Raw genomic sequence first — 13,317 nt, 5'->3', positions numbered from 1 at the left:
TTTCAAAACAAGAGCCCTTTGCATGGTGCTTTGCATCCTTCTTGCCAGATACAATCTGGTCGCATCCCAGCTCCATGTGAGAAAAACAGGACTGTGTCCCAACCTGCCCATTTCCAGATTTCCTCCAGCATTTCCATGGAGGGTATCAGCAACCCTGGGGATATCAGAGGATCTGAGCTGTGAGGATCTGAGGAGCTCCACAGTGCCCAACTAATTAGCTCTCCTGCCACCAGGACTGCTACGTTCACCACCAAGCATTTCTATCCTCTGATGTAGACTGTGTTAGAGAGAGTCTTATCCCTTTCCTGTATCCATATTCCCCAGGGAATGTCTTCCTTCTCTGCTCATGAAGAAGATGTCCATTCTGCATTAAGCATTTAATGTGATAAGTTTAACCATGGACATTTCTACTGCAGCTCATTTATCTGAAATAATTTATATTTGTAAAGCCAAAAATATTTTTGTTCATAAGATAAATTAGCATTTGGTGAGACCAAAATAAGTCAAAAATATAAAAATTTCTTCAAGAAACCTCAATGACCTTGAGATTCTGACCTCAGGAAAATCAGAATGAAAATAAGTTATTTTAATGGGGATAGATTTTAATATGAATTTTTAAAGATTTTTTCAATATTCCCCTGGAATTGGAAAGATTTTACTTCACTTTCCCCCTATGGAAAAATTTTACTTTAAAAGAACTAAAAAATATCAATATTGCAAAATGTTGAAGGAATGTATTGAAAGACAATCAAAGATATTTTTTGTGAAATCACATTTATATTCCAATAATAATGTTTGAAGAGGTCCTATAAGATATCTTTTCATACTACATTTTAATTTATCACCATGATGTTCTATTTCCCCTGCCTTTGTGGGCCAGGAAAGATGATGTTAGGTTTATGATATACAAAACAGCATGATGCACATTATAACGTAGAACGTTTGTGAGACCAGGATGAAAACCAACTTAAAACAGAGTTCTCCTTATTTGTGCCTTTCCCATCTGATTGTCAAAACTTATATTTAAATCCAAATTTTAAATAAGACACGACATCATCAAATAATCTGTATATTTAGAGTTTGCATAGATGAAAATGGTAATTTTAAAATACTGGTCATCTGCTTTTGCCAAATTCCACCTTCTTCTAAAAGGTAGAAGAGGTGCATTTTTAACAGCTGAACAGAGACAATAAATACTGTACTGAAATGACCTTTTCCAAAACCTGTAAGATTCTAAGCGTTCTCTGTCACAATCTTCATAAAATAAAATGCATATTTCTCTAATTTTAAAGAATTTGAAATATAAAATAGTCCAAATTATATTTATGCTTCGAATATTTTTCCAAAAGCTCTCCAGCAAGGCCATGACCTCGTATTTTAAAGAGATTTTATTTCAGTTGAGTGTGCTGCAGTTCAAAGCTTTTGAACACTCATAGTTTTTCGTTGTTCACATTATGCCAATGTGAAGACCAAAAATCTTGGGCACTATTCTTTATTTGTAGACACTGAAATTTTAGGTACAGGCAGAAAAGGAAAAAAAGAGAAGTTGCAGAGACAGAAAAGGAGGTGACTTTGGCATGTGCATGTTTTTGGGAGAAATATGTGTGCATATATGATCTCTTGGGCTTTTTAGCTAGCCCACTTGATTTGCAGAGTAGTGTTGAAATGAGGAGCACATTTAGCTTCAGCCAGTGTTTCTGCACTGCATATACAAAGTAATGTAAGGCTGTGAAGGAAAGATGGTGGCTTGGCAGACACTTTTCTACTAGTGACTTAGGGTCATAGAAGTAGAATTTAAAATACTGAAAACGCATATTATCTGAAGTAAGAAATTTAATAACCACCTGATTTTTATATTGTGTTGAAACTTCAGGGGAATTTTCTGTCTTAGAGCTCTATGCTGCTACCCAGTTCTGTCTAGAAATTGAGTCCCTCGTGGAGTCTCTAACACTCCTTTTACAGATAAAAATTTTCTATTTTTCTACTGCATTACTAAATATTCTTTTGAAAAGTGATAGATTTTATCTTTATTCAGTGTTCACTTCTTGGGTTTTTTTTCAGAATATTCAGAAGCTGTTCCCGGTCTCCCCACTTCATATGCTGCTATCCTAAGAATCAAATCTGGCAGTTCATCTTTAACCTCATTTAATTCAAAGAACAGACCACGATTAAGCAGTCCTTCATTAGGAAGTGTATCTTCACCAGGCTGGAGAGGAGCTGCACAACATCATCACTCGCCAACAAACCTCTATCACTTTTCAGAGGCCTTCAAACATGATGGTAAGTCTAGTTTCCCTCTCTGAATCTTTGAAACATTTTTCAAAAGCAGTACATTTTTATCAGCTTACTTCAGTATTTCTCAGACAAAATTTTGAATTTTATTAAACATCACAAAGTAGAAACGGGCCTCTTTCCCTTTAGGTTCTTCAGATTAGCCTTAAAGTCACCAGTTAAAACATTCTTTCTTAAAGATTCCTATGCAGAATAGTATTATATAGTTTTTGCTACATGAAAATAGCAAACTAGTGGTTTGAAATTCCATTACAGCACAATTTCATCTAGTAGCAAAATGTCAGTCCCTCTTTTATATATATTTTTTCTCTTTGGAGTTTTTCTAATTTAATCATGAATGATAGTAATGTAAATTAAACATGAATAGTAAGTCTTATAAAACTACTTTTTCTCTACATTACCTACTCTGTGTAGTCAACCCTGTCATGCATGCACACATGTGCATGCATGGATAGACATACCAGTGTGATATGGTGTCATTTACCTTTAGATGCAATAATTCAAAGTAACAATACACATTTTCTCATATTTGGTTACATTTAAAGGAGCCACATTTCTGATACCATTTCTTTAGTAATAATATCTATCTGAATTACATTCAAAGAAAGGTAGAAAGAAAAATAGAAAGAAAAGGAGGAAGGAAGGAGAGGGAGGGAGGAAGAGGTTAAGAGGATATTTAAACATAATAGTCTAAGGAAATAACAGAGCAAAGAATCATGATTAATACCTCACAGTTCAACAACATTCATGCAGTATAATGATTGTGATTACAGGATTACTGCTCCTCTCAGTGAAGTATTTTTTTTTCCCCTAGAAAGTACTTCGCATGTACTGAAAACTAACGGTGTCTGTATGTGTTCTTGTGAACGGAAATGGCTTATATACAAGCATAAATATGTTCCCTGAATTAAGGTTGATCTAGAACACAAACAATTTGAATCATGCAAGCAGAGAAATTCTGTTTGATGGCATTTCTGGAACTGGAGCACGTTTCTACATTTGTCCTTCCTCTGCAATATTCTTTGTAAGCGGTGGCTAGACTAAACTCGGTTATTACCCATGCACCAGACACTGATAACTCCTCCCAGCCAACCTGATATGGGCAGGTGAAAATCAAAGTTCAGGATTAGAACCAGAGTGTATTATCCTGGTCTTCAACAGCATGAATGTCTAGAGACTGAAGGAGAAGAAATTGGTAGCCGCAAGACAAAAGAATACAGACTTTATGAATAATATCGTACAAGCTGGAACTATAAAGCATCTCCTCCCTGATTGACCCTGATTTTTCCATCGTGTTTTCTTGGAAAAAAAACAGCTGGAAAAAAGGCAGCTTACGATGTTTAAATTTGATGTGAAGTTTGACTGTTATGCTTAAATCCCTACTTTGAGAGGGCTGAGAAAATTTTATGCCCATCTCATTCTAAGAAAATGGGATATGGGATGGGGATCCTCAGGGTTCCACCACCTAAATCCTTGGCATTTCCAGGAGGTATGCTGAGATCATACCTGATATAGGTCAGCAATCATGAGTCTTCTCAAAACATAGGTGCCACATTCCAACTCAGCAGTTGAGCTTCTTCTATTTTGCAGCAGGAAGTGAAGAACAACTGAATGGAGATGAAGTGTAAAAAGGGCCATAACTCATAAGCCCCAATGAACAGAGCACTTGACTCAAGTGAGGGACTTCAACTCTTTCTTCAAAGGACTGCATAAAAGAGTCCTAGGAGAATTACTCCACCACTTACAGGTCTTTGCACATCCAGCTGCGTAGACAGTTGTAGAAACAGGTAAATCTGAAGCACCTGAGTAATATTTTAAAAGCCCTTGATTATCTGAAGAACCTGCATGGCACAAGCACAGGTATGAAACAGGACTTAGAAAAGACCAGCATACTTCTGGTGTGGCAGGATTGAGGACCCTGTGGCAGGAGACCAGGTAGGATAATCTGCATCGTCCAAGAGGGCAAGAACAGATCTGCTATGGCAGCTGAATGCAACTTATTTTCTAAACCTCTCTCAGTTCTGTTAATAACTTTATGTTTGAAGTAATATCTTTGATATTTAGAAACCAGAAATAAGTTCACTATCTCAGTCATCTGGCATTCCACTTACCTAAATTAGCAAATTTCTTGATTTTGATTTGGCCTCAAGGATTTTTTTCATTTTTTAGAGCTCTTGAAGGAAAGATATTTTAGCTATCTTCCTACAACCGGTAGGTGATAAGTGATAGAGTTAAGTGCTCATGTTTATTGGAGAGGGCCTCCTAAATGAGAAAATGCTACAGCACCCTGTGCTCATGTGTGGTTATGAGTGACCACTGCTACAAGTGAGAGGACATTAATAAGAGGGGGGGAAACATATTTTATGTTATTACGATTGAGAACTTGCATAATCCAAACATCTAATATATGGCATACACTCAGGAGCCAGGTTTGCCATAAGAAAAAAAAAAATAGTTTTATTAGCTGCACAAGTGTACAGGTTCTCAAGCGACTTCTCAATTGATTTCCCAGCAGACATGCTCAGAGGCCTGATATGACTTCTAATAAAGGTCCTCCTATACTGACTTTATGCCATTTAATTTGCACTTTCAATTCAGCATATGTTTCCTGATATCTCAAATTAAAAGAACTATGCTGTAGCTCACTGATGAATTTAAACTATATGGAATTACTTAGCGTAAACATGCAGATAAGGCAATACAGTCCTTCTCTTCAAGCTATGTATCAATGTGTACAGTCATGACTAAAGAATGTGCATAGAAAGTGTGAATTATTCATGAAATACTCTTGAAGAATCATAAAACTGCACACTCTTATACTTTCTTACTGTTCCAAAAACTTTTGGAAATGCTGCAGTAAAGGTAATTGAACTTAACCTTGAATAAAGACTCTTTTTATCCTTCCATCTTTGGTTTGATATCTTTTAGAAGAAAATAAAGAACAGGGTCCAGTTCACAACTGAAAGTGTTTGAATCAATCAACCTCAAGATGTGCAAGATCTGAATCTAATTTTTATCGAATGAGAATTCCTGATTCCACACCATCTGCTAGATTCAGCACTTACCAGTCTGAATTAAAGACACAAACTACTAAAAATTTTTTCATTGCTAAAAAGTATTGGGCAATATTGATTAATGTGGCATGCAGTTTAGATAGTATAAACTAAGTTTAGAACTGATAAGTTTGTTTCAGGCCACAGAACAGAGAAAGCATTTTCAAGCAACAAGAAAAACTTGTCTTATCTTGCCTAATAAGCAAATAAACGTATCTGCTTCAGAAAAGAAAAATCTGAAAATATAAGAAAATAATTTTATCTCCTTTGCAGTTTAAACTCAGTCATGCATGTACTGTACGCTGTTCCAGCATGCAGCGTACTAGAATCAATGTAGATACCTCAGGGCATGTGTATCTGCCTGAACTTACCTGTCAAAAGGAAAGTCTCCTCAAAGTTTCTTGACTTTTAAGTTAACTGAAACATAGTTTTAAGATTAAATGTATTTTATAAAAGCGTGTGTTATAATTATACATATGTATATATATGTGTGTGTCTGCTTCTATATATGCAAAATAATTATTGTAAATTGCAGCCACTTTTGTTAATGTTAAAATCTGTTACACACAGATTTAATCATTAGAACATATTTTGCTGTGATGAATTAGTGGGCTTTTTCTTTTTCATTATATTAAAGGAAATTTTATATTTTGACAGATTATAGGGATAATAAAATAGTCACTTTTTATTTCTTAGGTGTTAAGTGAAAGGTTCTATTATAGAACCTACTTGTAAAATCAACATTAGCACTGAAGTTAATACATTTTTTCAGTGTTTAAGCCAAAAAAAGAGGGTTTCTAGCTCTTAGTTGAAGAAAGCAATATGGTTTTTTTGAAAGCAGGGTGATTATTTATACATCTGAAATATTTTCTGAATATACTGAACAGGTTAAACTGTCTGTTTCCATGGTAACAAAGGTTAATCAGAAGGTCCTTTAGAGTCATCACCTCAAGTGCATACAAGCACAAACTGAAAACAAACCAGGAAAGAAAGAAATTCAAAAGTGAGTTTGATAATGAGTAGCACTAAAACCTGATCCACCTTTACCAAAAAGTGTCTTTCACTTTGTAGGACCAATTTGAAATGAAACACCTTTGTTTTATTTTAATAAATTCTGATGACATGCACATTTCGGCAACATACATAGTCTTATCAGCAACTCCTGCAACTTTCTGAACGTATCCTGAACATGTTAATACCCAGGACTGACAGATCATTGGGATACGGTTTGGTCTATGATATGTCAAGTAGGTACTTTTCTGAGTAGGGTCTGTATGCAGAGTCCAATGTGTATTTTAGGATGGAAGATCTGTTAGTTACTCCTCCTTTTAGGCTGCTTTAAAAGTTTTATCATTTTACAGTATCTTGTAGTTTTTCTTTAGAAAATTCTTCCATTTCCACATGGGTTCAACAGGCCTTTGAAAAATGGGCAAAAAAAAAGGTAGAGAGATAAGAAAACATTGTTTTCCTGGTCCTGTAAAAATTTGTGGGTTTTATTTTTTTAAATTTTGCTGAGTTACTTTGCTTTCAAAGGAGAACAACTTTTTTTTTTTCCCAACTGCCATTTGGACAAATTTTGTCAGTGTGTCAGGATAACAGCTGAAAACAGATGTTTTTTCTGAAGATGTGTCTAGTCCACCTTCAGAGGGATTAGCAAAGCCATCCACCAGTATCACCTGCAGTAAAAAAGTGTTCCTAAAGGGACCTGAACAGATGAAATGGAGAAGACCTGAAGGAATACCTCCTTCCCCCTTATTCACATGCTGCCTGAGCATATCCCCTCAGATACCTTGTCTGCTTGGTGAAAAACACCAGAGTGAAAAGAGTTGTTTCCTTTCACCAGTACCTCAGACTGAGAAGATGGCACCAAGATGACTATTTATGCTAGTCATATACCCTGAATGGTACTGTAACATTGCAGACAGTGGTCAAACCACACTAATGATATTTGATGCAAGTGACCAGTGCAGTGTAGAATTTGCTACACCTTCTCCTTCTGCAGACAAGTATATTTGTAAAAAATTATTTAAGAAAACATTTTAAAAAGAAAATAATTTATTTTATTCTTTAAAAGTACAGCACACAGAATTATCAGATGCTAAAAATAATACTGCCAATGCAGCTTTAATGCAGGTCTTTGAACAAGGTTATATTTCCTTCCTGCCCACCTCTGTGTTCCCAGGGTTCCAGGAATTCATTCTTTTTCACAGTGTATTTATTGACCTGGAATTATATCAAGGATGGTGGCAAGAAAGCTGACTGTTGAGGAATGACACTATTTCAGTTACTACAGAATTGAAAGTACGGGAAACTTTATTCTTATCTGCAGTTTGTTCTCATGGTATTTGCATTGCTCAGCAAGAAGAGCTAAAGAACATCTGGTTTTCTTTCATCAGTAACTGAGGGAGAGAATGAAAGTGTCTCTGTAGGTAAGAGAGAGAAACCACATTTTGGCTACTGTCTGAGGTGCAGGATACACAGATTCCAGTTTCCATTCCTGTGAGGATTTAAATACTTGTTACTAAGAAGTCATACACTCCGGTATTTTGTAGGTGTAAATGTGCTGCTAGGAGAACCTTGGAATTCAAAGAATATTCGAGTACTGCTCTCAAGAATACTCAAGAATTTAAAAAGGGATTTTACTAATATTTGGAATGTTTTCCATATCCTTGCCTTTCTGGGCAATACCAGTTTAAATAGTAAATCCTAATGAGAGCGCTTAGTGCTTTTAATTGCCTAGACTGAAAATGGCAACTTAAAATTTGTAAAGGGACCACAAGCTAGCTGTTACATTGCTTGGTTGCAATGCATACCTGTAATCCCAAGACATATGTGCCTCTATAATAAATCACTGGTCTCATAGCACTTAAGTAAGATATAGAAAACTGGTTGTTTTACTAAAAGCCTGTGTGAGGAACAGAAATATTTCCCTTGGGAAATTAAAATATTAAATTGAAATAGGCATACGCTTAGTATGTATGCTAAATATTAAACTCTTAAGCTCTTGCTTAAGTTAGAAAGAAAAAACTCACACAGGACTGTCCTGTTTAAGAGCATGGGTCACTATTAGTTAAAACATGGGTGCAAACAAAACTGATGCTTTTGGACATAAATTGATCTCCTGAAGGGATCAGAGAACATACATGTGTATAAAAATGTGTATATATATAGCATATATATGCACATATACAAAGATATATAAATTAAATATCATAAGAAAATAAGGACAATAAGGAAAAGGCCCAGGAGGTTTCCCCCAAAAGACCACACAAACCGGAAGAACCAGCCAACGGTTCATGAATCAGAGACTCTTATGTCAAGGTCAGTTTCAGAGAGAGAGGGCGGGTGGCGCGGAGCTCCCCTTGTCCGGGGCCGTGGGGAGCCTCCAGCTGCCTGTGGGACCATGGCGCGGTGCAGACTGGGGCTGTGTGCGCTTCCTTGTCCTTAGGTCAATGGCGTTGTCAAAAGCTGCAGAAATCTGTGGCTTAGTGGCTGCGGAGGGAGGGGACGGGAGTGCGCCGTGGTGTGGTGCTGTCCCTGTCTGGGGCTGCGGCTGGAAAAGGCAGGAGAACAAACACTGGCGCAGCCGCCCTGGCTCACCATGGGCAAGCCCTGCCCAGGGCTCCGTCAGACTCGTCATGCCTTAACTTAGTGTCAGCGTCCTTGTAGAAGTTAGAAAATCTCTCTGGCCGCCTGGCCGAGGACCGGAGTGCACCGTGGTCTGGTGCTGTCCCTGTGTTTCAGCCTGCGTCTGGAAAAGGCGGAAAAAGAAACAAAGGGAGCAGCCACCCTGGCTAACCATGAGCAACCCCTGCCCAGGGCTGTGCCAGACTCCTGACGCCTTAACTTAGTGTCAGCGTCCTTGCAGAAGGTAGTGAATCTCTCTGACTGTGGCCGAGAACAGGAGCGCGCCGTGGTGTGGTGCTGTCCCTGTCTGGGGCTGCGGCTGGAAAAGGCAGGAGAACAAAAAAAAAAGGGGCAGCCACCCTGGCTCACCATGGGCAAGCCCTGCCCAGGGCTCTGCCAGACTCTTGATGTCTTAACTTAGTGTCAGCGTCCTTGTAGAAGGTTCTGAATCTCTGGCTGTGTGGCTTAGGACAGGAGTGGCCACGGTCTGCTCCTGTTCCTGTCTGGTCTTGTGGCTGGAAAATGCAGGAAAACATAAAAAGGGAGCAGCCTGCCTCGCTTGCCGTGAGCAATCCCTGCCCAGGGCTCTGCCAGACTCTGGATGGCTTAACTTTGTGTCAGCGTCCTTGTAGGAGGTATGGAATCCATCTGGCTGTGTGGCTGAGGTCAGGAGTTCGCCATGGTGTGGTCCTGCCCCTGTCTGGGGCTGCGGCTGGAAAAGGCAGGAGAACAAACATTGGGGCAGCCACCCTGGCTCACCATGGGCAAGCCCTGCCCAGGGCTCTGCCAGACTCTTGATGCCTTAACTTATTGTCAGCGTCCTTGCAGAAGGTAGCAAATCTCTCTGACTGTGGCCGAGAACAGGAGTTTGCCATGGTCTGGTCCTGTCCCTGTCTGGGCCTGAGGCTGTGAAAGGCAAGATAATACCAACAAACAGAGAGAGCAGCCACGCTCGCTCAACATGGGCAGCCCCTGCCCAGGGCTCTTCCAGCCTCAGGCCAAGGCTGTCAGTCCCACATATCCCTGGCAGCCAGGCGACACCCGTCCCATAGTGGCATGGGCCACCACCAGCCTGCTGCCCACAGTGACAGTGCAACTGCATCACTAGGTTGGTGCCAAGATCTGGTGTCATTTTTGATTCCTTAACTTTGTGTCTGTGTCCTTGTTGAAGGTAGAGAATCTCTCTGGCTGTATGGCCCAGGACAGGAGTGCGCCATGATCTGGTGCTGTCCTTGTCTGGGCCTGTGGCTGTGAAAGGCAAGATAACAAAAAACAATGGGGCAGCCACCCTGGCTCACCATGGGCAAGCCCTGCCCAGGGCTGTGCCAGACTCTTGATGCCTTAACTCAGCGTCCTTGTAGAAGATAGCGAATCTCTCTGGCTGTGTGGCTGAGGGCAGGAGCACGCCACGGTCTGGTGCTGTCCTTGTGTGAGCCTGTGGCTCTGGAAGACAAAGGAGGAGCAGCCGCCATCTGTCGCGCCACGGGCAACCCCTGCCTCCCTGCCCCGGCCCAGCAGCCCTGCCCTCCCCTCCTTGCCCTCCTCCCTGCCCTCTCGCCTCAGCCCTCGCTCACCCGCCTGCTCGCCTCCAGTCTGGGCCGGCTCACCGCGCAGCCGTTTCGATACCCGTCCTGGGCGGCTGTGTCACCAACCCCCTGTGACACGGCCACCACCAACGTTCTGCCCGCTGTCACGTGGCCACTACATCACTGGGGGAGCCAGGGCTGATGGAAGGCCCAGCACTTGGCTGCCTGGGGAAAAAGGACCGTTGCTCTCCAGCCTTGTTCAAATGCAGTGGGATGGACAAACCCCATAACTCAAGCCTGTGGGGAAAACAGCCAACATGGAGAGCCCGCTGTCACTCCTGTCTGTGTGGGGACAGCCTCTCACTTGGGGCTGTTGTCACCTCCTGGGCCCTCACTGTCCTGTCCCACCCCACCTCCCCTGGGCCTCCTCCTTGCTGTCAGGGCTGGGACAGAGGCAGGTGGAGCTCAGCAGGAGGTTGCAGACAAATAAATGTGGTGTCTAAACACCAGGGAGCAATTCAGGTGTTTAATGTGCTGATGTACATGCCACTTGGGCTGTCTTACATCCTAATATGCTATGGATATACATGAAACTGGCAGATAGGACATGAGACCTGGAAAAAATGCACTAAATGCTTATTTTAATCCCAACTGTAACACCTGGAAGTCCGCTGTCTCTGTGCATGGGCAGTTAGCTCACGCCTGGCTGCAGAGAGCAGGGATCAGGTGTCTGGAAACAGGCTCTGCAGTGTCACTTCAGGTGCTGCGAGGAGCCTCACCTGGCCTGTAGCCGCTACACCAGGACAGGGCAGGGCTGGTCTGCTCTGCCTGGGGGTCTCAGACACCCCACGACCTCCCCAATGGCACTGGGTATTTATCTGTTAGGAACTGAACACCCTGTACAGATGAATTCACATGCTTGAAGTTGGGTCTCCAGGACACTTCAGACATGCTGGAGTCTCTGTCCTGATCCTAAGAAGCCACTTAGAGATCTCCCGTAGATCCTGTGTCATACACTGCAGCTCTATGGCTGGGAGGAGTCAGGGTGGAGGAGGGAAGTTGAGCCTGGAAAAAGGTGGGAAGGCGTTGCTTTAATTTTTGTCTTTGTTTCTGACTACCCAAGTCTATTTTAACTGGAAATAAGTTTTCCCAAGTTGAGCCTGTTTTGCCCATGGCAGTAACTTGTAAGGGATCTCCCTGTCTTTCTTTCAACCCAGGAGCTTTTTCATCCTATTTTCTCCCCTAGGGGAGTGAGTGAGCGGCTGGTGGGCACCTGGCAGCCGGCCAGGGTTAACCTGCCCCGGTATGTAATGTACTGCAGTAGCGCTGTTTGGAGTGTATGTACTGTGGATATAGAGCGGGGAGTGGTGGTCATTTTAGCTTATGAACTCTTCTGCTGTGTGGTTCTCAAATGGTTAGTGTTTCTAATCCTGTAAAAATTTGAACACGTATATAAGCCTGTTTGCTTCTGTAGAATAGTTCATATGTGTAAAGCTGCTCAAGTGGATTTTATAATCAGGCCCTTTTTTCTCTTTTTCCTTGGCAATCATCCATGTCTACTGTCATCTAAAAATCTAACCCTCACCTTGGTTACTCGTGAGACTAGTGTAAGGTCTCAAAGAACATACTGCTACAACTGTTCATGATCAAACTGTGGTAAGACCCAGAGATTAATTTTTTAAGGAAGACTCTCATCAGAAAGAGCAGACTGATGCAGTTGATTAGACCTAGGACTAAGAACCAGAGTTTATTAATCCTGATGTTGACTTTCTTGAGCAAAACTGAGCAGTCCTCCAGTCTAGTTTGTAAAATGACACATGAACAATCTCTGTAAATATTAATCAATGTGCAGTTATGCTGTATGCTGAAGAAGTTGTATCTAGGTTTTTGAAGGTGACTAAATAAGTGTTTAATAAGTGATGCAATATTCCTAAAAGAGAAATTAAGAAATTCCCATTTGTAATCAGGTGAAATTCACATGGTCACCCACTTCAGACTGGGAATCCTCAAGCAGAATGACATCAAGCTCTCCAAAGCACTCACTGTTGTTATTAATGTAGATACAGCTTGGAATTCCTGAATCAAGTAATGCACCAAGATTGGCAATGACACCAAAGTTATTGAAAAGGGAACTTTTAATGCATATCTACTTTTCAACAGTTGAACTTCATTGCCACCTACTTAAAATCTCCAGTCCCTAAAAGCAGTGATAGATGAGATTCACCTATTCCTGAGAAGGCTGATTAAATCCCATACTGATCATTAGATACATGTTTTCTCCAAGCACTCCAGGTTTTAGTCTGCACATTATTCTCTCAGGGGGCCTGTCTGCCTCAGAAACAATACAGGCAGTATAAAAGGTAAAGAAGACACAGTGTTATTCAAGAATCAAAATTAAACAGTTTCAACAAATTGAAAACTGCGAAGCAGTATGGTGATTACAGAATTTCCAGGATAAATTTGAAGCCATTTATCTGAATGCTGAATATCAACAATTAATTTACCATGGAACTGAATGTTTTAAATTATAAATTCAGATTATGGTTCCTTAAGTCTCTTCTTTAGCGCTGGAGCTGAGTAATGCAGCCCGATCTGCCCCCCGTATAACAACCAGCGCAAATAAGAAAAGGCGACGGGTGATAGTAGTAGGCGACTCTCTTCTGAGAGGTACGGAGGCACCCATCTGCCGACCGGACGCACTCTCTAGAGAGGTGTGCTGCTTACCGGGGGCTCGCATAAGGCTGTCACCGAGAGGCTACCAAGCCTCGTACAGTCCACTGACTATTATCCGCTGCTGCTGTTTCACGTGGGCACCAGGG

The 13,317-nt window shown here is 41.2% G+C and overlaps 1 protein-coding gene across 7 annotated transcripts in view; it reads left to right on the top strand.

Annotated features, from left to right (window-relative positions):
* Positions 1-13,317, top strand: part of CNTN5 (contactin 5) — a 721,166-nt gene that overhangs the window by 428,036 nt on the left and 279,813 nt on the right. For all 7 annotated transcript variants that reach the window (XM_076328246.1, XM_076328247.1, XM_076328249.1 and 4 more), the window contains one exon: positions 2,062-2,280. In XM_076328246.1, coding sequence (XP_076184361.1) covers positions 2,062-2,280 — 219 coding nt within the window. The remainder of the gene's footprint in view (positions 1-2,061; positions 2,281-13,317) is intronic.

This window comes from Aptenodytes patagonicus, chromosome 1 (genome assembly GCF_965638725.1).
Source record: "Aptenodytes patagonicus chromosome 1, bAptPat1.pri.cur, whole genome shotgun sequence".
Lineage (NCBI taxonomy): Eukaryota > Metazoa > Chordata > Aves > Sphenisciformes > Spheniscidae > Aptenodytes > Aptenodytes patagonicus.
Note: the sequence above shows the minus strand (reverse complement) of the source record. Positions and strands in the feature narration are given on the sequence as shown.